The 26610-nt window shown below is 42.0% G+C and overlaps 1 protein-coding gene across 10 annotated transcripts in view; it reads left to right on the top strand.

The window, feature by feature from the left end:
- Irag1 (inositol 1,4,5-triphosphate receptor associated 1) overlaps positions 1 to 26610 on the top strand; it is a 119240-nt gene that overhangs the window by 75911 nt on the left and 16719 nt on the right. For all 10 annotated transcript variants that reach the window (XM_048788328.1, XM_048788327.1, XM_048788333.1 and 7 more), the window contains 8 exons: positions 7457 to 7580; positions 11054 to 11084; positions 14303 to 14443; positions 15226 to 15357; positions 17754 to 17895; positions 23562 to 23611; positions 24161 to 24268; positions 26102 to 26166. In XM_048788328.1, the coding sequence (XP_048644285.1) occupies positions 7457 to 7580; positions 11054 to 11084; positions 14303 to 14443; positions 15226 to 15357; positions 17754 to 17895; positions 23562 to 23611; positions 24161 to 24268; positions 26102 to 26166 (793 nt within the window). The remainder of the gene's footprint in view (positions 1 to 7456; positions 7581 to 11053; positions 11085 to 14302; positions 14444 to 15225; positions 15358 to 17753; positions 17896 to 23561; positions 23612 to 24160; positions 24269 to 26101; positions 26167 to 26610) is intronic.

Here is a 26610-nt window from a genome sequence, read left to right as displayed (position 1 = left end):
TTGTCCAGCTATCATCCAGTCATCTCAGCTACCTCAACAGCCTCCTAACCAGCCTCTCAGCCTGCACTCCTGACCCCCTCACCCCAACCAGTCCCTCAGCCTGCACTCCTGACCCCCTCACTTACCTCAGACCATGACCACAGAGCCAGAGGAATCTCTGAAATAAAAATCTGTTTCAGTGTGTTCAGAGGCTTTATTCTGCTCTTAGGATGAGCACTTGAATCCTTAGTGGGACCTATAAGGCCTCGTGTGGTGAACCCACTTAGCTCCCAGCATCTTCTGGGGCTACTCTCCTTCTCACTGTTAACATTTGTCCTTCTTTCAGCCGCTCATTCCTCACCCTTTTTAGGCTTGGCACATGCTATTCCCTCTACATGGAATGTTCTGCCTCTTTGCCTAATGAGCTCCCATTTATTCCTAAATTATCTAGTCAAAAGTCACTTTTCTATGGAAGGCTTTTCTGGCACCTCCAGTTCTCTTCTTTGTAAAATTTATCAGAGTATAAAATGAAATGTTTAGATTTTTCTGATTAACCTCTGTACCCTCAGATAATAAACTCTCAGAGGACAGTCGTGTGCCAATTTTGCCTGGAACTTAGTAAGCACCTCAGTAGATGTGCTTACTAATACAAGGGTTGACAAAGTCACTACAATTCATGGTGATAAGACTTAAAAAATATTTTAAAAAATTGTATAGATGCAGTAAACAGATTTGCAATGCGAGCTCTCATCTTGAGTGCTTTATTTTCTCTTGACCTGAGCAACAGTTATTAGATCACTGTATCATGAGGAAATGGTCAATTCAAAACACAGACCACAGAGTCCCCAGCCTGCCATTAGGTTTGAACAACTGAGCAATTTTGGCATATATCTAGAGGGTTAATAGTTTGGAGCAAAAGGCAATGGTTTTAAATTGTACATTTTTTTTTCTTTCAAATGTTCAGATTTATTTCTTTGGGAGAGCAATTTCAATGTATAGAATCTAAGCCATTCTTAAGCTGTTGAACTGGGAGACCAAAGGAGGAAAAAAAAAAAAATAGAATGTAAATTACTTAGGAACAAAGAGGAAGAAGCAGCCCTCTCAGTAGGGGTGGATTGGGGAAGGTTTCAAGAGGAGCAGCTTCCATCTGAGGAAGAGCAGACCATCCTGGGCAGGGGGTCAGTGGGAACAAAGATATGTAGGTATAATCTAGTGCTTGGCATGTTTCAGGAACAGAAGGAATCCCAGGTGAATCAAGTGTGAGCCGTGTGGCCCCAGAGATGGGCAGTGGGGCTGGAGCAGTGGGCCAGGATGAGGGAGGCTGAAGTCTTTGCTGGCCAAAGCTGATGAGTTTGAACTTCATCTAGGACACTTTGGAAAACCAGAGACACCTGAAGGTGAGGTAGCTCGGGATCCAATCCATCGGTTAGAATCATTCTGGACAGATTACAAAAGATAGCTTGAGACAGAAGAGGCTGGAGGCCAAGGGACACCGTGTAGGAGGACGGGGAAACAGTGAGGAGATGGTATAAATGTCAGGAGGACAGTTGGAGAGGCAAGCTTAGCAGATTTGACAAGGGGGATGAGGGTGAAGGGGAGACCGAAAGACCCCAGGCATCCACATGCACAGCTACGTCGTAGATGGTGACATTAGTCAGGACTTGGAGCATGAGAGGGGAGCTCGCTAGAATAGACAGAGTGTTTGGATTTGGATACAGGAATGCTCACAGGAAACAGCCGGGATGCAACTGTCTAACAGAACTGCTTTTGCATCCTGGCTCTCCCACTAACCAGGTGGGCCCTGGGGAATCTACTTAGCATAGATGAGCTTCAGTTTCCCTGGCGAGGGGCTTATTTACTTTGCAGGGCTACTGTGAGAGATAAATAAGAATGAGCATCTAATGTGTAGCTGATGATAAATGGTGAATATTGAAGTTATTTCATTCTCTTTATCCAGGTGGTCATGCCTAAGATGTGGCTGGATATCTGGATCTGGATTTTGAGAGAGTTGTGGGCTGAGGCAGAGAAGTAGATTGATGGGCAGTCCTTCCAGATAGCCCTAGAGTGGGCTCAGAGTCTCATATCTCACACAGAGCAGAGCCCTTCCTGAGAAGACAGATATGCAGAAAATTTATTCCAACCAGTAGCCTTGGCTTTGGAGGATCATCCTGTGTTCAGAACATCTTTAACAAAGCCCCAAAGTTTATTTTCCTCAAATCCCTGAGATGTCCAGAAACCAGTGTTTTCATTAGGATGAGCAAGTATAAGCAGATGTTTTGAAACGTTAAAAATGGTTCATGCTCATTATTAAGAATTTCAACTCATAATGAAAGATACAAAGAAGAAAGTAAAAAGTAGCTTACACCAAAAACCCCCTCCCTACAAATACAGAAGGAGGAAAGGAGGGAGATTAGACTAGATGAACTTTTTCAAAATAAAAAAAAATTACAACTTAATTGAGTTTGAATTAAAGTGAAGTGAAACTATAGGACTTGCTGAATTTTGGTAATTGCTTCCTCCAAAGAGAAGAAATTAGTTTCTAAAAGTTTTGAAATTGTATTATGAAATTCATTAGGGGTTTGGAGTTGTGGTCGGTTTCTGCATGTTTTAAATCCAGATGGTTATTCTAAACTTTGTACCCAGCACTTGTTTTAACCAGGTAAGACACACAAACCAGAGAAATAATTCTTAGGAAGGAAGATGTTTATACTCACAGATTCCCCAAAACAGGAGATACAGCCCACCTTGGCGCAAGGCCACCTGGGCAAGGACCAGGGTTAGTCAAGAGGCAGAGGAGGGAGGGGAGAATATAACCAAGGCCTTTACTGGGGTTTTCATGGGAAGGAATGGGCAAGGGAGGGGAGGGGTACCCTGAGTAAGCTTAGGATTGGATAGCTTGAATAATATTGTCAGGCTTGGCTAGAGGGGAGGTGTCTGGTCGTCAGGTCCTTGTTCCTGGGTGCTCTAGAGCAGGAAGACTACTGGCTTGGAGTGTGTGAGTTTGATAAAGGAAATGGTTGGGTGCAGGTTCTGGATTGGTTGGTTTGTATATTAAAGCTGAACTTGAAAGAAACTTGGCTTCTATCTCCAGAAATTACTTAGCCTTGGAAAGGCAGTATCTCCAGGATTAAGGCCCCAAACGCCTGACACCAAGAATAAAAACAAGAACATTTTGTCACTACGATGGTCCTAGTGACTTCCTGGGGGAAAAGATGAAAATGGCAGCATTTCTTCCCACCTTCATAATACTTCCTGCCTTTTATGTCACTACCTATACATGTGCTGAATTCTCCTTTGTTTATTGTCAAGGTTATAGCTTTTATATTCCATTCTGCAGCCATGGTTTTTACAGTTGTTCAGCCTTGGACTTACATGTAAAAGGATGTCATGTTCACCACTGGTACTTTTACCATGGCTCACCATCCCCAAATTGATTTGATTTTTTCCTTGGTTAACTGGAATTTCATGATCATAGTTTTCTCAGGAGGGATGAGAGATGCTATATTCCCTGAGTTCTAACATGTTTGTAAATGTTGTTCAGGTCTTGAACAATAACTTACACAATTGTAAAATCCTTCCCCTTAGAGCTCTGTAGATTTGCTCCACTGACTTCAGTAGAGAAATCTAAGGCTAGCTGTTTGCCTGCACTCCTTAGCAATCACCTCCCCGTAATTGGTATTTTACTTTTCTGTGACGGTTCCTGGAGAAGCATTTCTTTATCTACCTATCTTCTTATGCCAAATGCCCCTTACCTACAAATTCAGGAGGAATGGGGGAGGGAGATGAGACTAGATATACTTTTTTTAAAATTGAAATACATTTTTTTAATAGGAGGTCAACTTACAACTTCAGCTTTCCCCTCATTTCAGGAATGTTTTTCTTCTGTTATATCTTTAAATACCTTCTTTGTTTCACTGGTGTGCCTCACTATTCCAGAGAGAACATAATCTATACAGTGGTCAACAGTGTCTCAACTCCAGGTTCATATTCCATCTCTATATACGTCATTCTTTTGTTAGATTTTTTTTTAATTGTAGATGGACACAATGCTTTATTCTATTTATTTGTTTTTATGTGGTGCTGAGGATCAAACCCAATGCCTCACAAGTACTAGGCAAGTGCTCTACCACTGAGCACCAGCCCCAGTCCCATGCTTCATTCTTTCTTTTCTTTCTTGCATTCCTTATGATCATTCAATCTCTCTCACCTTCCTTACTAATTCTATTTGAAGCTCTATATGTTATATTTCATATTATTATATTTAATTTTCCAAACTTTGGTTACTTCTGTATTTTCCAGTTCTGTTATTTTGATCTTCAATTTCTTTCCTTATGTAGAAACCCTCTTTTATCTCTGTATGATCTTCTCATCTCATCCTTCCTTTCTTATTTTAGTTTTTTTTTTTTTCAGGTTCTAATTTCTCCTAGAGTCAACAAATTTCTGGCATATATTTTGCACAGAAATGCATTTTTGCATTTTGATTTTTTTTTTGCAGCTATGTTTCCATCCTGACATCTGTCTCCTACATGTTTCCCTTTTTTCTTCCTTTTTACCTTCCTTCCTTCTGTCCTTCCTCTTTTAACTTTAGTATTTTTGTATAGCTGCCATACATTGGTTTTCATTTTCTTTCTTTCTGATCTGGACATTTCTACTTCGATTTTCTTTTGCCCACATACATTGTGTGGGTTATTTTTCATTGACTTCTTTGTACCTCGTCTGAGATCTCATTACCCTTCCTTCAGCCCTTTAGTTGAAGACTGGGTATTTTGTGTCTGTCTGCTTGTTACTGGTGGAGAAAAGGGGAAGTTCAGACAGAGCTGTGAATAGTAGTGTTTGCAGGACTGGTTTTTGCTCTTTTCTATAGCCCCCAAACTTGGGTTTATTAAAGCAGATTGGGGGGGTGTATCTGTTTCCTTGATGGGGAATTGTGAGCTTTGGATTGCTTCTCCAACTCAGGGGACTTTTAGAGACAACCTGTCCAGGGGTTTATCTTTAGACTAGGCCCATCCTCCCAGGAGCCACTCATTCCTCTGCCAGGCAAAGGAAGGAAAAAACATCAAAATCCAAGACATTTGGTCACTATGCCAGTTTCAGAAGTGGGGTGGGGGTGGGGATGGCTTCAATTGGGGATTTCCATGTTTCCCCCGCCAATCACTCCATCCGAGGAGCTTGTCTTATTTTTAATCTTCCTTTCTGGTAAATCCCTCTATATTGTTCAAGATAAGCAACTCAGATAGAATTCTGTGTAATCATTCTGCTTTTCCTCTCCCCTCTGAGCTAGTAAGAAATGCTAAATGGCAACACAGTTGTTCCTCTCTTTTTCCTTCCTTAAAGCATTGGTGTGGTGGGATGGAGACCCTCTAACCTGGAAAACCTGTGAGTGTCCTCCTCAGGCAGCCACTCACACCTCCATCCACTTCCCTGCTGTTCTGTGTCATTGCACTGCATCAGAATTTCTCCTCTCACATCTTTTCAGAACTCATTTTTTGGGGGAGGACGAAAAAAAGAGTTGTCAAGGGTGGGAGCTCAGTGTGTATTATAGTAATTTCTGTCTTTCTCTAAACATTATTTTTAAAGAGTGTTGCCATTTCCTGTATTTGAACATTGCTGGTGTATTTTTGGTTGATTTTTAAATTTTTTGTTGCTAATTTGGTCCCATTCAGGAGGAGAGTGGTTGATTCTGAGATCCACCAATTCTGGGATCACTTTTAAGGGAGTTATTTTAACAAGAGTTAGAATCACTAAGTAGTTCCTTTTGTCTTCTTTCTTCTTTCCTCCCTCCCTCCCTCCCTGCCTCCCTCCCTTCCATCCTTCCTTCCTTCCCCCTTAACCTAAGGGACTTTTCTAGGCAAAAGCCCCTGGTACAGTTCCACTCAATTATTAGGCTTCACATTGTTCGGTCTATCATACACAGTTCTCAGCAGCCCACAGCATAATTGGTTCTCTGCTGAGTGTGGTGGAGCAATGCCAGAGGTAGCACAAGGTTGGCCATCTGTCACCTGGAAATATCAGAGAGCAATAATTGCCTATCAACCGAAGAGTTGACAGGTAGCTAAGAGTATATCTAGTCAATGTTAAACCAAAAAAACAAACTAACTAAAAACCATTGTTGACGATCTCTGACAGATGGCCCTGCAGTCTGTGCTTGGATACCTTGAAAATCAGGGAACCCATGAACATCATTCTGTTATTAGAAAGCTAAAAGTATTTAAAAATTCTTAACCTTGAGCCCAACTCTATCCTCTTTTCTCTGCATGGCTCCTTTGGTGAGGTTTCTATTCACATGGCTCCTAATCTTAGGGCTATTTGGATTGTTGCTATAACTAGTCCTGATCTCCAGCCTGGCCTACAGTCCTGGAAAATGACCAAGCAGGTTGGAAATCTGCTAGGTCAAAGCCCATGATAGGGATAAATGTAAATTCCTGAATGCAAATGGAAAACAATCATTGTATGGGATTAGGATACCTAATTAAAAAATTAAATTAAATTAAAAAGAAATTGGAGGCTTTGACTTAACCCTAGTAAACTATGAACCCATAGCAAGGCATAGAAAGTCTACATTGTATGAATAACGAATGTCAATGTCAAAGTCACTTTCTAATGTCCTCCTATGCTGAACTTGTTAGAGCACACCTAGGCCTCCAAAACAACAAACCAGGATGCAGGCATAAACCTTGGATCATGGTCGGCCACACGGAGAAGCTAGAAGGGCTGGAGGCTGCAGAAGGGAAGCTCTGAAGAGATGCAAGAGGTGTCTTCAAATAAGAGAAAGATTTATGAGATCACAGCACAGATCCAGCCTGGTTTCAGGATATAACAAAAGGCTGTTCCTTGGCTCTGTTGCTAGTAGGCATCTATATTTTAGAGATATGTAAAAGGGCCTTGAGGTCCTGGACCTTAACTTTGTCTTAGACATTCCCTGTTTCTTTTCTTATCTATGAAGCTTTGAAACCAAATGCTGATTTCTAGGTGGGAACTAGAAAATAGAACTTTTTAATATACATAAGGAAAAATAACTGGATATGAGACCTCCTGAGAAATTGCCAGGTAGAGAGTTTTTTCCCCACTCACTTATTATAGCCAAACAGGCAACCAGTTTTCAGTTGCCAAAAAACAACATCTGTTCCCAGACATAAGATCATGCTTGATACTGTGGGGAACTATGGGAAGAAAGAATTTGAAACAGGCAGACCTAGGTCTGAAGTCTGGCTATGCCATTTACTCTGCCTGTAATCTTGAGCAAGTTACTTAACCTTGTTGAGCCTTGACTAAGCTACCTGTAAAACAGGAGGATGATGTTCTAGCTCATTGGTTCATTATGATAAATAAGATGATAATTATGAAAACTCTTATCATCTAACTAGGTGTTTATAAGTGTTAAAATTCTTCCTCCCCACCCCACCCCCGAAAGTAGCTGCCAATAGTTTTACTGTGATTTCAAAAAGACATTTCAAAAGAAAGCACTTTCATTTTTCAGGGATCCCTTCTGAATTCTCCCCAACTATTGAGGAAGAAGAGTCAAAGAGTGGTTTGGATGTCATGCCAAATATTTCTGATGTGCTGCTGCGCAAACTGCGAGTCCACAAGTCCCTCCCTGGAAGGTAAAATCAAAACTTGGATTGCAGAAGAGCTGTATTGGGTGGTGCCTGTGTTAGATTCTAGGTGGGACACAGAGAACTAATCTTGGTTCTTAATCCCAGAAGGGCTAAAGTCCAGTGGTCCAGGAAGGGGTAATGAATTCAAAACAAAAAAAAATAAGAAAGGGCCAAACTAGGAGTTTCCATCTGAAAGAGTATGCAGGATTCACAGGTGGGCATAGCCCTTTGGACATAGGGCCACCAGAAACTCATTGTAGCAGATGATGCAGGCTTTGGGACGGGAGAGATGGGTTTCAATCCAGATAGTCCACTTACCTATAACTGAGAGAGTTTAGGTCTGAGATTTGCATAAATGGAGCAACCACATGAAGAATGATCGCTTAAAAAACCCACCAGACTTCTTCCACTCCTTGAGGGTAGTGCCTTTGCTTTCTGAGCTGTGGTTTCCTTCCTTTCACAACAGAGGTCATAAGTACTCTGTCATTGGTGGAGTGTGATGCTGGCTAAATGAGATCATGTGTGATCAGGGAGTTATGACATAACAGGCCCTTGAGAGCTGAGCTAAAAAGTGAACAGTTTGGGTATTTGAGAAAATACTATGCTATAAAGACCACGAAATAGGGCACAAATAGACAATGACATAGGAGAGAAATATTGAGTGGGGGTCAAGGAAGTTCTCTGTGATGATCTAATAAATCTGAGATACAGAAATGACAAAACAAGATATCCAGGCAAATATTTTGGTGAAAAATTTTTCAAACCAAAAACATTAGTAATTTCAACAAATGGTGGTGGGACAGATAGTCACATGCAAAAGATTGAACTTACAGGCTGGGGTTGTAGCTCAGTGATAGAGTGGTTGCCTCCCATGCATGAGGCCCTGGGTTCAATCCCCAGCACCACATTAAAAATAAAAACAAATAAAAGTAAAGATAGTGTGTCCATCTACAACCAAAACCAATATTTAAAAAAAGAGTGAACTTATAACCCTACCTCACACAGTACACACAAAAAAATTTAACTCAAAATGGACCATAGAACTAAGTTTAAGATATGACACTATAAAGTTCTTAGAAGAAAACAGGAATAAATCTTCATGACATTGAGTTAGTGCATGTTTTTTTAGATGTGATGCCAAAAATATAAGACAAAAGGTAAAGGGGCTGGAGATGTGCTCACAGCACTTGCCTAGCATGTGTGAGGCCCTGGATTCAATCCCCAGCACCACCAAAAAAATTAAAAGAAAAAAGAAAGAAAGAAAAAGGGTTAAACAAACAAATGAATAGTACTTCATCCAAATAAAAAACTTCTGTGCTAACAAACAATGCCATCAAGAAAGTGAAAGGCAACCCACAGAATGAGAGAAAATATTTACAAATTCTTAATCTGATAACGAACTTGTTTCTCTATCAAGAGTTCTTATAATGCAACAAAAGGACAAATTATTGTCCTTTTCCCTCAAATAACCAAAGATTTAAATAGACATGTCTTCAAAGAAGATATACAAGGAGTCACATGAAAAGACATTCTGTCCCTTCAGAGGTGTGTGGCTCTGCCTCCTAGCTGCCAGCGCCAGTTTATAAGGCCTAGTTCTGCTTCAGGAACTGGCTGGGCATGGGGCTTCTTGGCTTAAATCACACACCTCCCTGAGTCCTGCTGCGCCCACCTGGGAGTACCACATACCATAAAACAAACCAATAAAAAAACACAGTTGGGTGTGTTCAAGAGCAAAAAAGCAGTCAACAAAGTAGTTGTTTCTGAGTCAACAAAGTAGGAGGATAAAGGAATAAAGTTAGATTAATTATTTATGAAAATAGGCAGAATTGCACATAATACATAAAGCCAGGAGTCAGAGGCACTCTCAGTAAGCTTTGAGAAATCATGTAGAGAGTGTGTGATGCTCTATAAGAATATGTGGTAAGAGTGAGTCGGCCCTCAGAGGAAAGGGCCTGCCGGGTGAGGCTGTGACCAGGGCTGTAACATAGCACATCTTTGCAGCTGTTTATCTCCTGTCCTGCTCTCGGCTGACTTGGTGGCCGTGGGGTCTTGTTGCCTCATCCTAACAGGAAGGCTCTCACAGTCCCTCCTGGAGGGTGAGAACCAGCCCCTTGCAGAGATGGCTGACCCCTACCTTTGATCTCAGGTCCCTCTGCACCCATCAAAGGGAGGAAGCTGTGTTTCCTGTGAAGCTTATTGATGGCAAGCTCTCTTGCCAAGTCCTGTGACACTGGTCGGACCCCTCCCGGCCTCCCCACCCAGCACAGGAAAGGGCCTGTGCATTATTTACATTATCTGGGTTTCAGAATAGGTCCAGCTTTAGTTACTAGCAGGAACAGAGGTGGCAGCCACACAGCATGGGCATGCAGATAAAGGAACTGCTTTTTGGGGACAGGCTGTGGGACCTGCACATGACAAGCAACTTCTTGGAAGGGCCCCTTTGTACCAACTGGGACTCCTTTGACATTCTGATTCCTGCCATCAGAGGGTCTTGTCATGGAGAAGAGCTCAAGATACTCTTTCCTATCTTTAACTCTTTGGCCACATGGAACTTTGTCACAGCGCTCAAGAATGAAAAGGTCAGACTTTGCAGACCTAGGTCGTCCAAGGAAAACTGTAACAGCAACTTGGATGTGTACATAGTTTGTAAATTACAAATGCATATGCACTTATTAATTCCTCATAGCAAGCCTGTGAATGAATAGTGACAGTAGCTAACATTTCCTGGGTACTACTGAATGTGGATGTCCTTTAGCAGTTGGCCCTCGGGATTCATGAAGAATTGGTTTCAGGACCCACCCCCTTCTGCATGGATACCAAAAATCTGCAAATGCTCAAGTCCCTTGTTTAAAATAACGTAGTATTGCATATATTATAGACATCCTCCCGTGGATTTTAAATAATCTCTAAGTGACTTATAATATCTGGTGCAAGGGCAATGCTATGTAAATAAGAATTTTACTGTATTATTTAAAGACTATGACCAAAATAGTCTGCACGTCTTCAGTACAGACACAATTTTCTTGAATATTTTCGATCTGCAGCTAGCTAAATCCAGGAATGTAGAACCCACAGATATGGAGGGCTGCCTGTATTTATGGGCACATACCCCTTCATACTACATACATTCGCATATTTTTTATTAGACTTCTGCAAGGTAGATAATATTGTTTCCATTTTACAGAGGAGCAAGCTAGCACTTACAGAGATTAAATAACTTATCCAAGGTCATAGAGGTAGAAGTGACATTGCTGGAGGACTGACCCCAGGATCTAATGTTTTCTTCAATGCTACCTCTGCAAGGATCAGAGTCTCATAAAAGACAGAGAACACAAATGGGACTCTGCCGTATTCCCATCTCACCAACTCAGCTTACTCTATTTCTGAAAACACTTGTCGGCTGGTCGTTCAAAGTCACCTTGTAGTTTATTTTTACTGGGCTGGATAAAGTTCATATGTGTGTTCTCTCTTTTTCACAGCAACCCTCCACTCACTGAAAAGGAAGTTGAGGTAAGTGATTCAGGTGCTTTATGCAATTGAGTGCCTGCGATTAACTCAGCTTATTCAAAACATCTCTTCCTCCAGCCCTGATCCTTACATTTTTACATAAAAAACAAGAACAAATGACCCTGAATGACATGGATATTCATACCCAACTGCTGAACCAACAAGGTTCCCACTCTTGCTCCTGTTAATGGAGGATTTGGTCAGAGGTGAGAAGGTAGTTGGAAATTCCATGTTCCTTTGAGGAGTGTATGTTTTTGAAGTGTACATTTTTGATGCACGAGTTCAGCTGGAAGGCTGCAGAAGTATATCAAATATTTTTTGCAGGAGTAAAAGATGATAAGATTTCTTTTTTGTCTTTTAAAAATAGCTTTTATTATTTTAGAGCAGTTTTGGTTTATAGCAAAATCAAACAGAAAGTACAGAGATTTCCCAAATACCCTCTAACACTATATATCCACAGTCTTTTTTAATTTAATTGATCTTATTTTTTTAAATACACAACAGTGGAATGCATTACAATTTTTATTACACATATAGAGCACAATTTTTTATATCTTTGTATATAAAGTATATTAACGCCAATTCATGTCTTCATACATGTACTTTGGATAGTAATGTCCATCACATTTCACCATCCTTGCTAATCCCCTGCCTCCTCCCTTTCCCTGTCACCCCTCTTCCCTATCTAGAATTCATCTATTCCTCCCATGTTCTCTCTCCCTACTCCTCTATGATTCAGCCTCCTTATATCAGAGAAAACATTCAGGCATTTGTTTTTTGGGATTGGCTAATTTCACTTAGCATTGTCTTCTCCAACGCCATCCATTTGCCTGCAAATGCCATGATTTTATTCTCTTTTATTGCTGAGTAAAATCCATTGTGTATATATGCCACATTTTTTTTTTATCCATTCATCCACTGAAGGCCATCTAGGTTGGCTCCACAATTTAGTCATTGTGAATTGTGCTGCTATAAACATTGATGTGGCTGTGTCCCTGTAGTATGCTGTTTTTAAGTCCTTTGGGTGTAGTCCGAGGAGAGTTCCCAGTTTTCCAAGGAATCTCCATACTGCTTTCCATATTGGCTGCACCAATTTGCAGTCCCACCAGCAGTATATGAGTGTACCTTTTCCCCCCACAACCTCGCCAACACTTGTTGATTGTCTTTATAATAGCTGCCATTCTGACTGGAGTGAGATGATATCTTAGAGTAGTTTTCATTTCTCTTATTTCTAGAGATGAGGAGCTTTTTTTCAAGATAAGATTTCAATGGGCTGGGATGTGGCTCAAGCGGTAGCGCGCTCGCCTGGCATGCGTGCGGCCCGGGTTCGATCCTCAGCACCACATACAAAGATGTTGTGTCCGCCGATAACTAAAAAAATAAAAAAATTTAAAAAAAAAGATAAGATTTCAAGTTTCAAACTTTAGTTTCCAGGGAAAAGGTGCTAGCCTTCTGAGGGCTTTAGCTGCAATAAAGCCAGCTCAGCTGCCAGTAGCACAGCTGTCCCTGACTTGACCTTAGTCCTCTTAGGCCTTCTTATCCCAAGGTGGGTGGGGAGTGAGCTGAGAGGAATTTGCATTTCACTCTGGTGAAGGCATAGATGCACAAGGAGAACCTATCAGAGGTAAGACAATGCAAACCACTGGTCTGGACCAGATAAACAAAGGAAGACAGATAAAATGAAATGTCTGCCACAGATGGCAACAATAATCTTGTTCTAGACACAGCACTTATAGCTTGAGCATGCATAGCTGTCCTTTCAGCTGATCCTCCCAACAGCTCTGAAAAGCAAGTGGAGCAGGAATTAAAGAAGAAAAACGTACCAATCAAATAACTTGCCGAAGGTCCCACATCCAGTACTTAGCAAAACCAAGATTTGGGCCCAAGTGTTCCATTGAATTCAGGACTTGATGCCATTAAGGTACAGAGAATTATGCATTGAGCATTAATCATAGTTTTGACAGAAGCTGAGTAGAACAGAGAATCCGCATCACAAGGCTAAGAGCTCTCAAAGCCCACTCATTGACATTTGTGAACATGAGCCATGGGCAGTTTGTTTAACGGCCAGATTCTATCCTCAGATATGTCTTGACAGTCAGCTCCCAGCATGGTGGAAGTAAAACAGACTTTGGAAGCAGTCCAAGAATTAAGTCCTGGCTCTGCCACTTCCTGTGTTACCTTGAACAAGTTAATGACCTCTCTGGTCCTCTCTTTACCCACAAAATGAGTATATTAGTTCCTACCCCAGAGGGTTGTTGAGGGATTAAACAAAGTAAGGTTTGTAAACTCATAGCAGCTCTGGCATAACGTAGATGTTCAAGAAGGAGTCTTTTTCAATATTGCCAATGTCATCATATGGAGTAAGTTCAGTGCCTTCAATTCTGTCTGGAGACGTCTGCCCACTACAGGTCATGAGACATGGACTTCATAAGCTCAGGCACAGTTAGTGACCACTGGATGTAAATCTGCTACCGCTGGACTCAGGCCGGGCAGATGAAGGCTATAAAATTGAAGACTCTTCCTGCCTTCCTGTGTGGAGTCCTTCTGTCTAGTCTTCCCCAGTAATTTCCTATTTCTCCAGGGTTTCCATGTCTGATCAATACCACCTTTTAAAAATGTATTCATGAACGCCATGATGCATTTTTGGCATGGAATATTTATTCCAGGAAGCTTATTCTAACAGAACCATACCTGGCCTTATTTAATCCCCTGGCAGCTACCTAAAGCTGCTATTGATGTAAGATTTGGAGCAGTCAGGCAAGATGCTTGTTGAAGTTTCGCTTTAAATCAACAAAACTTAAACCTCAAATAGGGTTTCTTTAAATACAGAGGTTTCATGCAAAATCTCCAAAATCCCCTGTGCAATAAATCCTAGCATAAATCCAAACTGCTTACACAATCAGCTTCACTGGCCTGAATTTAAACCCAAATACAGGATGTTGCTTTCTTGAAATACAGGGAAAGCAGAGTGTTATTCTCTTATTATTTTTTGGTAAAAAGCATTTGGCCTTCTGGTCCTGGAAAGGGCCTGGCCTGGACTTCGGGTTGCTTTTCTCCATCATTTGTGTGGTTTACCATGAAGTGAGTTTCACTTACACATGGCTGCCTTGGTGCCTTTTTCTGGGGACTGTTGTAAAATGCTTGAGCAAGAAACACACCTGCAGCCTTGTTCCCTGCAATAACTCCTCCTAGCACCTCTTCCGCACTCTTGTTCCCAACAGAACGTGTTTGTACAACTGTCCTTGGCCTTTAGAAATGACAGCTACACCCTGGAATCTAGAATTAACCAGGCTGAAAGGGAACGCAACCTGACGGAGGAGAACACTGAGAAGGAACTGGAAAACTTTAAAGCTTCCATTACGGTAATGGTGGAGTCTGATTTAAGGAATTCTTGCAGGAGGGACTGTCTCCAAGGGTCATGCCAAGTGTCACACATCTCTTGGTCACCAAGTAGAGACTTCTGAAATGAGAAATGGAGCCAAGATCCTGATAGGGCCTTCCTCAGAGAGCTGGGGGAGCTGAGGCATAGATCCTGGAGGCCAGATTACCTTAGGTCTGTGAATGAGGCCTCGGAGCCCGTGGGAGCTTCTCAAGAGGGGCTGGGTGCCTGCACATGACTCCTTTCAGGCCAGCCAGGTATAGAGTATCTACGTAGGGCTTCTCCAATTTCCAGAAGATGCTGTGGCCCTAGCCCTGTCTTAGCGAAGATAAGCCCAGGGCTTGTCTCATGAGCCTGTCATATTATTAGGCTTGGTATTACTCCAGTCAGCTCAGGCTGCTATAATAAAGTGCCATAGACTGGGTAGCTTAAACAACAAGCATTTATTTCTCACAATCCTAGAGGCTAGAAGTCCAAGATGAAGGTGCAAGCATGGTCAGTGCTGGTCAAGGGCCCTCTTTGGGCTTGCAGACTGACATGGTAGAAAGAAACCAAGAGAACTCTCTGGGGCCCCTTTCATAAGGACATAATCTCACTCCTGAGGGCTCTACCTTGGGACCTAATCATCTCTTTAAAAAAAGCCCCACTTTCTGGTACTCTGACATTGGGGGTTCGGATCTCAGCATATGCTTTTGAGGAGGGCACAGACACTGGGTCCACAGCACTACATGAGGACACTGGGTGATGTTCCTTCTTGCTTCTCAGTCCTCAGCATCACTCTGGCACCACTGTGAGCATCGTGAGACCTACCAGAAGCTGCTGGAGGACATCGCTGTCCTGCACCGCCTGGCTGCCCGTCTCTCTAGCCGAGCCGAGGTGGTGGGGGCTGTCCGCCAGGTGAGTCCGTCCAACCCCAGCCTTGCTGACTGGTTCTTTTCTACTTGTGGTAACTAGCACAATGACCAGCAGGGACAACTAGAGACAACACCCAGTGACGTGTTGCTCTGTGCCAGGAGGAGGTTATTGACCTATTGTTCAGAGTATTTTTATTGACCCACAAAACCCTCAGGATGCTTCCTGGAAAAAGCTTTCTGTGGACACGTAACTTTGGCGATGACTGTTTACTGTTTTTCTTCTTGGAGATTTCTAAAGCATATTGGTATTGAGAAGTCCTGTAGGAAAAAAGAATGGGTACTGAAAAAAGGAGAAGATGAAGACAATGAAGAAAGAGGAGGAGAAATCCTTAAAAAAAAATAAACAAAGTTTAACTTGTATTTCCCAAATGTATTTGACTAAAGAACCCCTCACTCAATTTTTCTCACAAAGTAACTATTTAACTCCCACGGAACTAGGATTGAGAAAAACATCCTTTAGGAAAAGCTGTTTTGTTTCATTTGATTCATCCACTAATCCTCCAAAGTATCTGTCCCTTTTCCCAGATGAAGATGTAGAAGATCTGAAAGGCATAGGTTGAGCATCCCTAATCTGAAAATCCAAATTCTGAACTATTCCAAAGTTTTTGCACCAATAATGATGCATCAAGTGGACAATTCTACACCTGAATTCATGTGTCAAATCACAGTCTTAATGTAGATGCTCTAAAAATATTGTATGAACTTACCCTCAGGCTACAAGTAAATGGAATACAAGAAACATTAATGCATATCATGTTTAGACTTGGCTTCCATTCCCCAAGGTATCTCATTATGTATATGCAAATATTCCAAAATCTGAAAAAAATCCCAAGTCCAAAATGCTTCTGGTCCCAAGTGCTTCAGATAAGAGATACTCAACCTGTGACAGCACCAGTGAGTGGCAAAGCAGGGGTGCAGGCCCAGGTAAGGCTCTCTCTTGGTCACTTTGGTCCACCATGGTCCAGCACGGTGTTATAGGGCCGTACTGCTCAAGTTCTAGTCCTGGTTCCACCCCTCACTTGCTGTGAGACCTTGGGATGGGTACCAAGCTCTCTACGCTTCAGTTTCTTCAGCTGTGAATGAGGATGATCATGGGCCTGCCATAGGGTTGCTGTAATCCTTGTAAAGTACTTTGATGTTGTCATGACGGTTGCTATTTTCACGGACCCACATCCTGCTGCACTGGATGCATGAGAGGATGTTCCTGGGGTGTAGCCCTGAGCACTGCCTGTGAAATGAAAAGACAAGCCACAGGCCTGACCCACCCTTGTGTCCTTCTGGATAGAGCTCCTGACTCAGCAGTGTAGCCCAGGAAGTCACCCAGCTGGGAGCAGCCACACAGAGAGGATGCTAGGGAGTGGCCCGTCTCAGCGCCACTGAGCTATCGGGACCTCTTCCAGGGAAGTCAATGGGGAAGTCCCTCTGAGGCCAGATGGGGTCTGAGCTAGACCCTCTGAGGGACAAAGAGACACTGTCCTCCCAAACGTGCGCCACTCTCCCAAACGTGTTTTTTGTCCCCTATGTTGCTCACTCTATCTTTGCCCTTCTTTAAGTGGCTCTCCCTCCCTGGCTTCCGTCCCAGTCCTTGCCTTCGTTTGTGCTTCCAATGGACTAGCTCGAGTGCTTGTCCTGTCTTTCTCTGTTGCTGTCACTGCCACCAATCTCACTCCCTTTCATCTGTCTCCACTCATATTGCCTCTTACCTTAAGAAATTGAGTGGTTCCACTTTTTATTCAGAATAATCCTAATTCCCCCATTTTTGCATCTAGGGTCCTTCGCAGCCTAGTTATAGTTCACCTGTTTTTCTTACTTCTTCTTCCCAGCTGCTAACTGACCCTTGCCTGAGTGGGACAATGGCACAGCCCTGGTTTATGCCTATTGTCCCAGCGAGATTTGTAATGGCACCCCCTTTTCACTCTCTAAAGGATTCCTGTCTGGAGGATAACTCCTCACCTACATTCAAGCCTTATGAGGTCCTTCCTTGACTCACCTTGGGGTTCCCTGGCCTGCATGCTCTTTGTGTCTCCCCGCCTGTGTCTACATGCTCAGATACTGCCCACACCCTGCATCCATGACTTTGTTTCATCTCCACCCACCCACCCTCCCCTGACCCATTCTCTGCAAGCAGAAACAAATCCCTTCTTCCTCTCACTTCCTGCTGCACGAGGCTGTGCCTTTCTCCTTATCCCTGAGCACAGGTACCTGAGTCCATCTCTTGGTTTACATCTCGGGCAGCAGTCTCATAGGGAGCATTGTCACATCCGATGGGCCCCAGTATCCTTCCCAATCTCACAGAGCAGAGCCTGGCTCAGAGCAGACAAGTGCTGCTGATGCCTTTCCTCCAATTGCCCCCTGAACACATGCTCTCCTTCCCTGCAGGAAAAGCGCATGTCAAAAGCAACAGAAGTGATGATGCAGTATGTGGAGAATCTGAAGAGGACCTATGAGAAGGACCATGCAGAACTCATGGAGTTTAAAAAACTTGCAAATCAGAATTCAAGCCGCAGTTGTGGCCCCTCTGGTAAGGGACTGAGCTTCTGCTCCCATCTTGCTCTCAGCTAGGACTAGAGGGATCAGGACAGCCCTAGGACCTATTTCCAATTGCAAGGCTCCCTTCCCCTGCCCAATGTCACCCACAGGGCATTTGCAGCAGCTGCTTCAGGGAACCTGGGGTCCTGGAACCAGGAAATGGGAATGACCTCTTGACTCCCAACACAATTTACCAGAGTGGCTGTCTACAGACAAAAAAAAAAAAAAAATACAGGCTGCAAGAGCTCTCTTTACCTTGTGAGAATGACCCCAAACCCCATAAATCTTTGTGCTTTGGGACCCCCTTTTAGGCACCATATGCTAAAGAACTTGGGCTTTATTTTGGAAAGCATTAGGGATTTTAATCAGGAAAATAACGCAATCATATGTGTAGTTTAAGAAGGTGCCCTCCAGTCGCAGTGCATCAATCACATTACTGGGGTAGAGCACAGCCAAGGAGCCCATGGAGAGGATATTGCAACGGCCCAGGTGAGGGGTAAAGTCTGGACAGTGGGGGTGGAGTGTGAGCCTGGCAGATGGAGGTATTGCTGAGATAAAGAGCAGACTCCGGGAAAGACAATGTTTTAAAGAAATCCTCTCAGATATATATTTTAAGTTCCACACAAATTGCTATAGGAGCACAGAGGACTGCCTGCTGATTCTGCTTAAGGAAGTCAAGGAAGGCTTCACAGAGGGATGGCATCTCCTCAGTATTTTAAAATAAAGCTAGGAGTTCTGCAGTTAAGAGGGGCAGATTCATTCCTGGTGGAGAAAACAGCACGGACAAAGATGTGGAGGTTGTAGGTGAGAAGATAAAACAGTTTGATGTGGTTGCAATGGTGGTGTGTGATGGGGACAGGTTGAAGATGACACCTGGCAGAACAGGGCTGCCTGTCAGGCCATGATGATATCAATTCAGGCCTTTGTCCTCCAGCCAGAGAGGAGTCATTGGTGAGTCTGTCATGTGACATGATAAGATTTTATTTTTAGAAGATCACCCTGACTTCAGTGTGTACAGTACATTAAAGGAGTGTAAAGTTCAAGTGGGGAAGGATGAGTTAGGAGGTTCTTGTTCAGTGCAGGAGGGAGATGTCAGTGCCTTGTCAGTGCCTGCCAGGGCTTGGGCTCTGCTGATGAGGGTAGTGAGTGGAGAAAACGGACATTTTAGCATCAGGAATCCCAGTGGAATGCAAACATCCATGTCACCAGGAGGAGGAAGAGTGCAGAAAGTATAATAGATGGAGAAACCTTTATAAACAGGAGGTTTCACAAGTTTCCTGGGAAACATCAGTGACACTTCCCAGAGTCCAAAGGCAGTGCACGCACGCTCCAGGCTGTCTGCTTTGGATCTTTGCAGCAAGGCTCCTGACCCCTAGGGATCTGGGCTTCTAGCAAACCACTCTCAGCCAGTGCTGGAAGATGGGGAAGGGACCACCAAGGAAATCTTTTACCTGGGTTATCACATTATTGTTCTATAAGGTGCAAGGTCTCCCGAGGACCACCTTATCCAGGATTCATGGGATGAACTTCAGTCTTGTTCGTTAATTCTACACTTATTAAGCATCGTCTGTGTGCCCCATATGATATTGGAATATAGAGTTTAAGGCACTTAGTCCCAGACCCAAAGGAGCGCCCAACCTGTGGGGAGGTCAGGACGCTGTGGCCAGTGCCTTAGCAGAAATAAGCAGATTTCCACATCTTCTCTTGGGGGATAGGAAAATGCTTACAGTAGGAAAGGATATGATAGCTGAGTCTTGACTGATGAATCAATGGTTTGGCAATATTTGGCCTCCCTTCCATTGTTTTTCTAAGCTGTGCCTTCTCTTGAGCTGGTGGGAAGGGGTCAGCACTCACCCAGCAGGTGTGTCCCTAAGAGATGTATGACCATTCCCAAAGACTGCTTTTTAAGCCTTTACATAACTTCTGACCATCTTTGTCAATGAGACTTTGAAGACTTCAGTGAAATAAAATATCCCTGATTTTTAAAAAAAGATGTACATTAAAAAAATTCTGAATCTGCAACATGCTGATTATGTGTATATTATATTAAGATAGATTTTTAGTGGTATAAATACTAGCTCAGGGAAAAGAAAGATTTATAAGGATCTTAAAGCAACTTATTTTCAAATAACTCATTTCCATTGAATGAATTACAGTGAGGCTCAATTCACTGTGTCACTGATGCCCTTCTTTTTCTTTATTTATAAAAATATGTCTGACTTTGATAGGCCCAAATTTAACCTCATTGTGTTAATTTATATTTCTTTGATTTTACAAATATTCACTAAGATTTATATCTCCACTTCTGTAAATTCTTGAATTATGATGTTTGCTCACTTGTAAGATTGGTATTTTATTAATTTGCATGAACCCTTAAGACATAAAGAATTTCATTTGGTTCTGTAAACTGGGCTGACTAGGAAACTTGAAAATCCTTTAACCACAAATACTTAGAAATTTCTAAAGGACAAAATCAAGCAAGCAATCTTAAAGAAGAGCTGAATCCACAGGAAAAAGAAATTGAAACACTCAGATACAAGAAAAGAAAACAGAACTGAAACCAAGCTGGCCCTGCAGCTTCCTAGGGGACAGAGTCAGCCTGAGTTATCTGGGGGTGGAATGTTTGCACTCCAGGGCCACGGCTGTGGCTGCTCACAACAGAGTTGACACTGAGATTCACACAGAAGGCAGAGACCATCCAAAGATTGTACTTTTGTAGAATTTGGATGAGGGGAAAACTGTCATCAACCAACATAGAAATAAATAAGGAAGTCTGTCTGTTTCATCCTGCATTCTAGTAGGGAAAATAACACTTTCTCCTTCCTCATAGGAAAAGTACATACCCAGAGTAGAGCAGTAATGATGCAATGTGCAGGGAGCTGAAAGAACAGCAGGATGGGGCCTCGAGGAACACTGTCAGCCACTCCAGAGAGGCACACCCTGCACCCAGGACACACAGGCTCCTTCTAAATAGCACCTCACTGAAGACGAGTTCACAACATAAAATGATAAATACTACATCACTGAGAATCATCAGATCCACCGAACAACAGGATTGTAGCCTAAGAACATCATATAGGAAAATGATTTTTTAAAAAGATACCTTTAAAATTATTAGAGACATAAAAGGATGAATGGAAGATATGAGAATAAAAGGGTATAGTTATCCAAAAAGAAGAAAATAGAATTCCTCAAAATGAGAAACAGGGTCATCCCTAACATGCATAAGACCCTCGTTGAAACCCCATCCGGAAAAAAAGAAAGAAAGGAAAAAGAAACAAGCTAACTTTGATCAAGACAACAAATAAAAGTTCCTGCCTCCCAAATGACTTATCAGTGTCTGTACTTCCTGGACAAGAACAAGGCTTTCTTCCACTTTGAGGTATTACATTGTGCACAATGTTTATTAAAACATCCTCATCACAGTATACCAGTGGCCAAAATGGAAATAAAATTCCCATTTTACAGAAAAGGTGACTGAGGTGCAGGTTGCTTGTTTGACAGGGAGACTTAGATTTCCTACTTCATGGAGAAAAGTAAAGGATTTCATTTTCAGGTTTATAGCACATCAGGGCTCTCTGATTTTAAAACTCTGAACTGATTCCTGCACAATAGCCTGTGGCCTGTAGGTCCTCTTTCTCATGGAAATAGAAAATTTCCCAAAAAATAGGGTCTGGAAATAGAAGATTGAGTAGCTGAGGTGCGGTAGATGTGGTAGTTACAGTAGTTGAGGTGATTCCTCAGTATTCTAGGTATCTTCCTTCTGGGCACCCCTCCCCATCCCCTGGAAGTTAGGCTAGGCATGAGGCTGGCTTTGGTACGTGAGATGTGTCACATCTGAGCTGAGGTCCTTAGGAACTAGAGTGTAGTTTGCCCTGACTTTCTTCCTCTTGACCTGACTATGGTCACTGCTCCAGAATACTGAAAGGTCCAGCTTGACTGGTGATAGAATAGATATAGTCACCCAAAAGGCAATTCAGAGGGATACAGTGAGTAAAGAAATAAAAGAAATAGTATGAGATATGGGATGTAGAGTCCAGAGTGAGAAAGTCTGCAATCCATTTATTAGATGACCCCTAAGAGGTAATTAGAGCCAGAACATACTCAAAGAAAGAATAGCTGAGGATTTTCCACAACTAAAGAAAGACCTAAATCATTGAATTCAGTAAGCATAGTGAATTCCATTCAGAAGACATAGCACACAAAAGAGAAACTTCAGAAGAACAAAGACAAAGTGAAGATCTTAAAAGTCACCAGAGAAAGAAGAGAGTTGACAAAGCAATGGCAAGTCTCAAAAGCAATAATGATACCAGAAGGCCATGGAGTAACCTTTTCAATGAGCTGAGAGAAAATTACTGACAACATAGAAATAAAAAAGAGATATAAGAAAATCATTAAAGATAGAGGGCTAGGTCAAGACATCTGGAGACAACTAATGAGAAAGTTTACCTCTCGCAAGTCCTTGCTCAAAAAACAACTAACTTTGGGAAGAATGAAATTGAGGTAAAAAAGTAAAATGAGCAGGATGTAAGAAAGTACAGTGACCAAGCCAATTGTAAGCATGTGGGCAGATCTAAACAAGCATTCACTGTAGAAAATGATAATGAAAAATTTTGGACTATAAAACAAGGTAAAAGAAAAATAGTGAAAAAATATAATTAAAATTGGGAGATTGTTACTGTTTTAAAGTCTCAGGAAAAGAATAGAGATCTTCATTAATTTTAAATTTAAAGTCAAATTTAAATTTCAAAAGTTAAAGGAATACACTAAAGAATAAAACTACAATGAATAATTTTCAAACCAACATTAGAAGTAGGTAAAAAATTAGAAAAAAACTTAATGAATAAAGCAGGGTAAATAGAAAATATAAAATAATATAATGGAAATAAAAATATATGAATAATCATAAGAAATATAAGCAGCATAAACCTGTTGCCTAACAGAGAACCTCAGATTAAGGGAAAAAATATGTAGTTATGCACTTTTTAAGAGACACACCTAAAGTATATAGATATGAAGGCTAGACAGATATACAGGCTAAATGATATTGGTCAAACTGAATTAACCTTGCAAATACCTGTCTTTGTCAGATGTTTCCTGGTGGCACTGTTATGCAGGTGTGATGCTAAACACTTCATATAAATTATGTCATTTCATGGATATACTAAGGAGAAGAAAATCCTAGGGTGGTGGCTTCCTTTGTTCTGAATCATTGGGCATGTGATATACTGAAACTACTTCTTTAGCAAGTTTTCATTCTTACCAATACCACACCTTCCTTGCTCCGAGTTTCTCTGATTATAACTCCCTTAAGTGAGCATGAAAGACCCAATAAGCTTTGGTGTTGCTATGAGTAGATCTCACACATTATCCAAAGCGACACCCAGAGATTGTGTAGTGTTCAACGAAGACCAAAGGTTCCAGATTGTGACTTCTTATTAATGTCCAGTAGATCTAGGATAAAGATTTCATCCAAAAGAGTTCCCATTCTGCAGATGATCATCTCAGAGAGTGAAGGGCCAAACTCTGTCCCAAACATCCAGACCATTGGGCTATTCCTTTGAAGGCCAGTTCTGACTGTGGCTTAGTTTCTGCCTGTTTCCTGCTGAGGCCCACTTTGAAACTTATATGAGTTTTCTCTGTTTCCTCCCATTATAGAAGATGGGGTCCCTCGCACGGCGCGGTCCATGTCCCTCACGATGGGAAAGGTACGCATGTTCAAGGAATACTGGGGCTCCCAGAGAACGTAGGACAGAAATTTCTATGGTCACTCAAGAAATCATTCACTCATGGATCATAGAATCCAGAGACCCTCTGAAAGTTTCCATTGAGCTTCCATATTTGCTAGCTTAACCACTGGAATCTCACCTGTCTTGTACATATGTAGTTTTCCTGACTATACATCCTTTAAAGAAGATGAAATGGTGCATAAACTTTGGTGCTGCTATGGGCAACTTTAATATACTATCTAGGATGTTATTCAGAGACCAGGGGATCATTTCCATTCTGTTTCTCCAGGATTTCATAATCTAAAGTAAGAACATGCTGAGAGATCCCTCACCACCAATAGAAAAAATTTGAGTCAAATTTGGCTACTCACTTCACACCAATTTTTCAACACCATCAGTATCCCAATACCAAAATATTCAGTTAATATCATTACAGCATTAGGAACTAGTAGGCTTTTTCTAGGCCATTCAGAACTATGACTGTTATTATCTCCAAGAAAGTGGGCCTGGTCACTTCTCTTCCTACAGAACATGCCCCGCCGGAGGGTCAGTGTTGCTGTGGTTCCCAAGTTTAATGCCCTGAACCTGCCTGGCCAATCTCCCAGCTCATCACCCATCCCCTCTTTACCGGTCCTGGTGAGTATGATGAGGCCTGCCTCCCATTCCTGGTCTGCCTTTCCATCACACTCATGGCTATGGAGGGGATCCAGATTGGGGCAGGATTGATAAGAAAAGGAAATCACCAGAACAGAATTCGGGTGGTAATCTCAAAACATTTAATGGAAACTAGGTCACGTGTATACCACTGCTCTGAGAAGAGGTCTCAGTGTCCTTGAGCAAGGCATAAGCAGCTCAGAAAATGTTCCTTACATTCATACTGAATCCCAATTTTCCAAGGTGGGTATTTTTTTTTCCCCACTCTGCAATGAGTCTAAAGAGCTGAAGGTGAATGGGAATGGGAGAGCTGAGCCTTAAACCCAGGCTCTCTGATCCCAGAGTCTGCATTCTTATGCCTAGTGTTATTCTGCCTTGATTCTTGGCAGCATTGTATGTTACAACCTAAGGTGGGAAACAACCTAAGGTCCATGCATGAGAAATTGGTAAACAAATTATGAACATTGCTTTAAAGAGTTTCTGTAGAATAGAATTTTTGTCCATAATGCATTCTAAATAATTAGCAATTATGTATATACATATATATATATATATGTATATATATTAGTTTGTATATAGTTTAATTCTGTTTTGTAGTTTTTAAAAAAATATTTCTAGATATGGACATAAAAAAATTCTGGAAGAATATATGTAAAATTTAGTAATAATAATCTCTGGACAATGGTAAAACATGAAATTTTTATTTTCCTTTTGATGCTTTTTAAAATTCCTATAGTATGAATTTATGAGTGATAATCAGAAAAAAATCCATTTCATTTGCTTTAAATACAGTTTCTATATTTATATGAAAATATTTTCCACATTCCAGGCCTCTGTGTATCTGATTAATTCTATCTAAAATGCTTGTAATTCCTTCTCCAATGGTTTCTCTATTCCCGGTTGTAACTAGCATTTTTATATAAACAATTTGTGTAAGCAATTGGTAGTTCAAGTTCTATTGCCACAGCAGTACATAGCAATATATTTTCAGTTTCTTTCACCTCTTCCCAACTCAAGCATTATCATCTATGAAATGATCCTCAATTTCACTAACACAAAGCAACCTAAAAAAAGGTGTTTTAAAGGTTGGGAAGGATTGGTTAGTACATTTAACAGACCTATTTCTTCCCATACTCTACCTAAAGGAGCAAATGTGGTTTCCAAATATATATTTCTTTAGACTAGTGGTTACCAACCAGGGCTGTACATTAAAATCATAAGGGGACTTTGAAACCATTGAATGCCCAGGCCCCTTCCCCAAGACCATGGGGTGGATCCATACTTTTAAATCTCTCTCCAGGCCATTTGTCTTCCAGGTGGTCCTAATGTGCAGCCCATACCCTCTGGGACAAAGCAAGGTGGGACTCCTTGGGAATGGTTCATACAAAGGTGTTCCTGCTGGTGGGTGCCTGCAGTAATGGCAGGCATCTCCTGAGAGTCAAGCTTGGAGCTGTAAATTTAGGGGCAGTGGTGGGCTTGTGTGAGCCCATCCCGGGGAACAAAGGACCAGCATTGCCTACTGGCATTCAGTCACAGTCAGGAAATGGGACAAAGGAAAACCGAGGGCTGCCCTCTAGAATGGAGCCTTAAAATGTAAAGTCTTAAGGAAACAAAGAGAAGAAAAAGAGCAAGTTTCAGATGTCTCAGGGAAGGCCCCAAGGGAAAGGGTAAACACCTGCACTCCCATGCAGGTTGGCAAGTTGGGGAGGGAGTGAGGAAGGGAGAGAAACAGCCCCTCCCCAGTGTCAGCAGAGGCTCAGCAGCCCTGACTTCTGTGGCTCATCCTCAATCCTCTGTCTCCTGTTTCCCATCCAGTCGGAATCACCCAATGGGAAGGGCAACCCACCTGTCGTCCCAGCACTGCCTGCACTTTTGGAAAAGTAAGTTTGTTGATTTTCCTCTTAATGTTGGGGATCCCTAAGGAAAGTTTCCCCAGCTTACCTTCTTTCCTCCCGTTCTCAACCCCAAAATTCAGTGAAAAGAAAATTAAGTTCTAGGGGTAATCAATGGGACTCTGAGATCCACAAAGATTTCCAATCCACTTTGTAAAATTCTTGGGCCAGGAAGATGCTATGGCTGAGGCCAAGTGCACCCAATCTAAGAGCCCAGGAGAAACGGAAGTCTCTGCTGCTGGTTAGGATTCTTGGGCTATAGATACAAGAAAGCCACAAGTCAGCAGGGCTTAAAATATAAGTCCAGAGGTAGGGATCTACAGTTTCCTTGCTTCTGGCTACTTCATCATCAGGCTTATGATTATGGTTATGCTAAGTCCAGGCATCCCATCCAGACAGGACACTATCTGGGGAAATGCAGGCACCATTTCT

Source organism: Marmota marmota, unplaced genomic scaffold (genome assembly GCF_001458135.2).
Source record: "Marmota marmota marmota unplaced genomic scaffold, marMar, whole genome shotgun sequence".
Lineage (NCBI taxonomy): Eukaryota > Metazoa > Chordata > Mammalia > Rodentia > Sciuridae > Marmota > Marmota marmota.
This window is presented reverse-complemented; position numbering and strand designations above follow the sequence as displayed.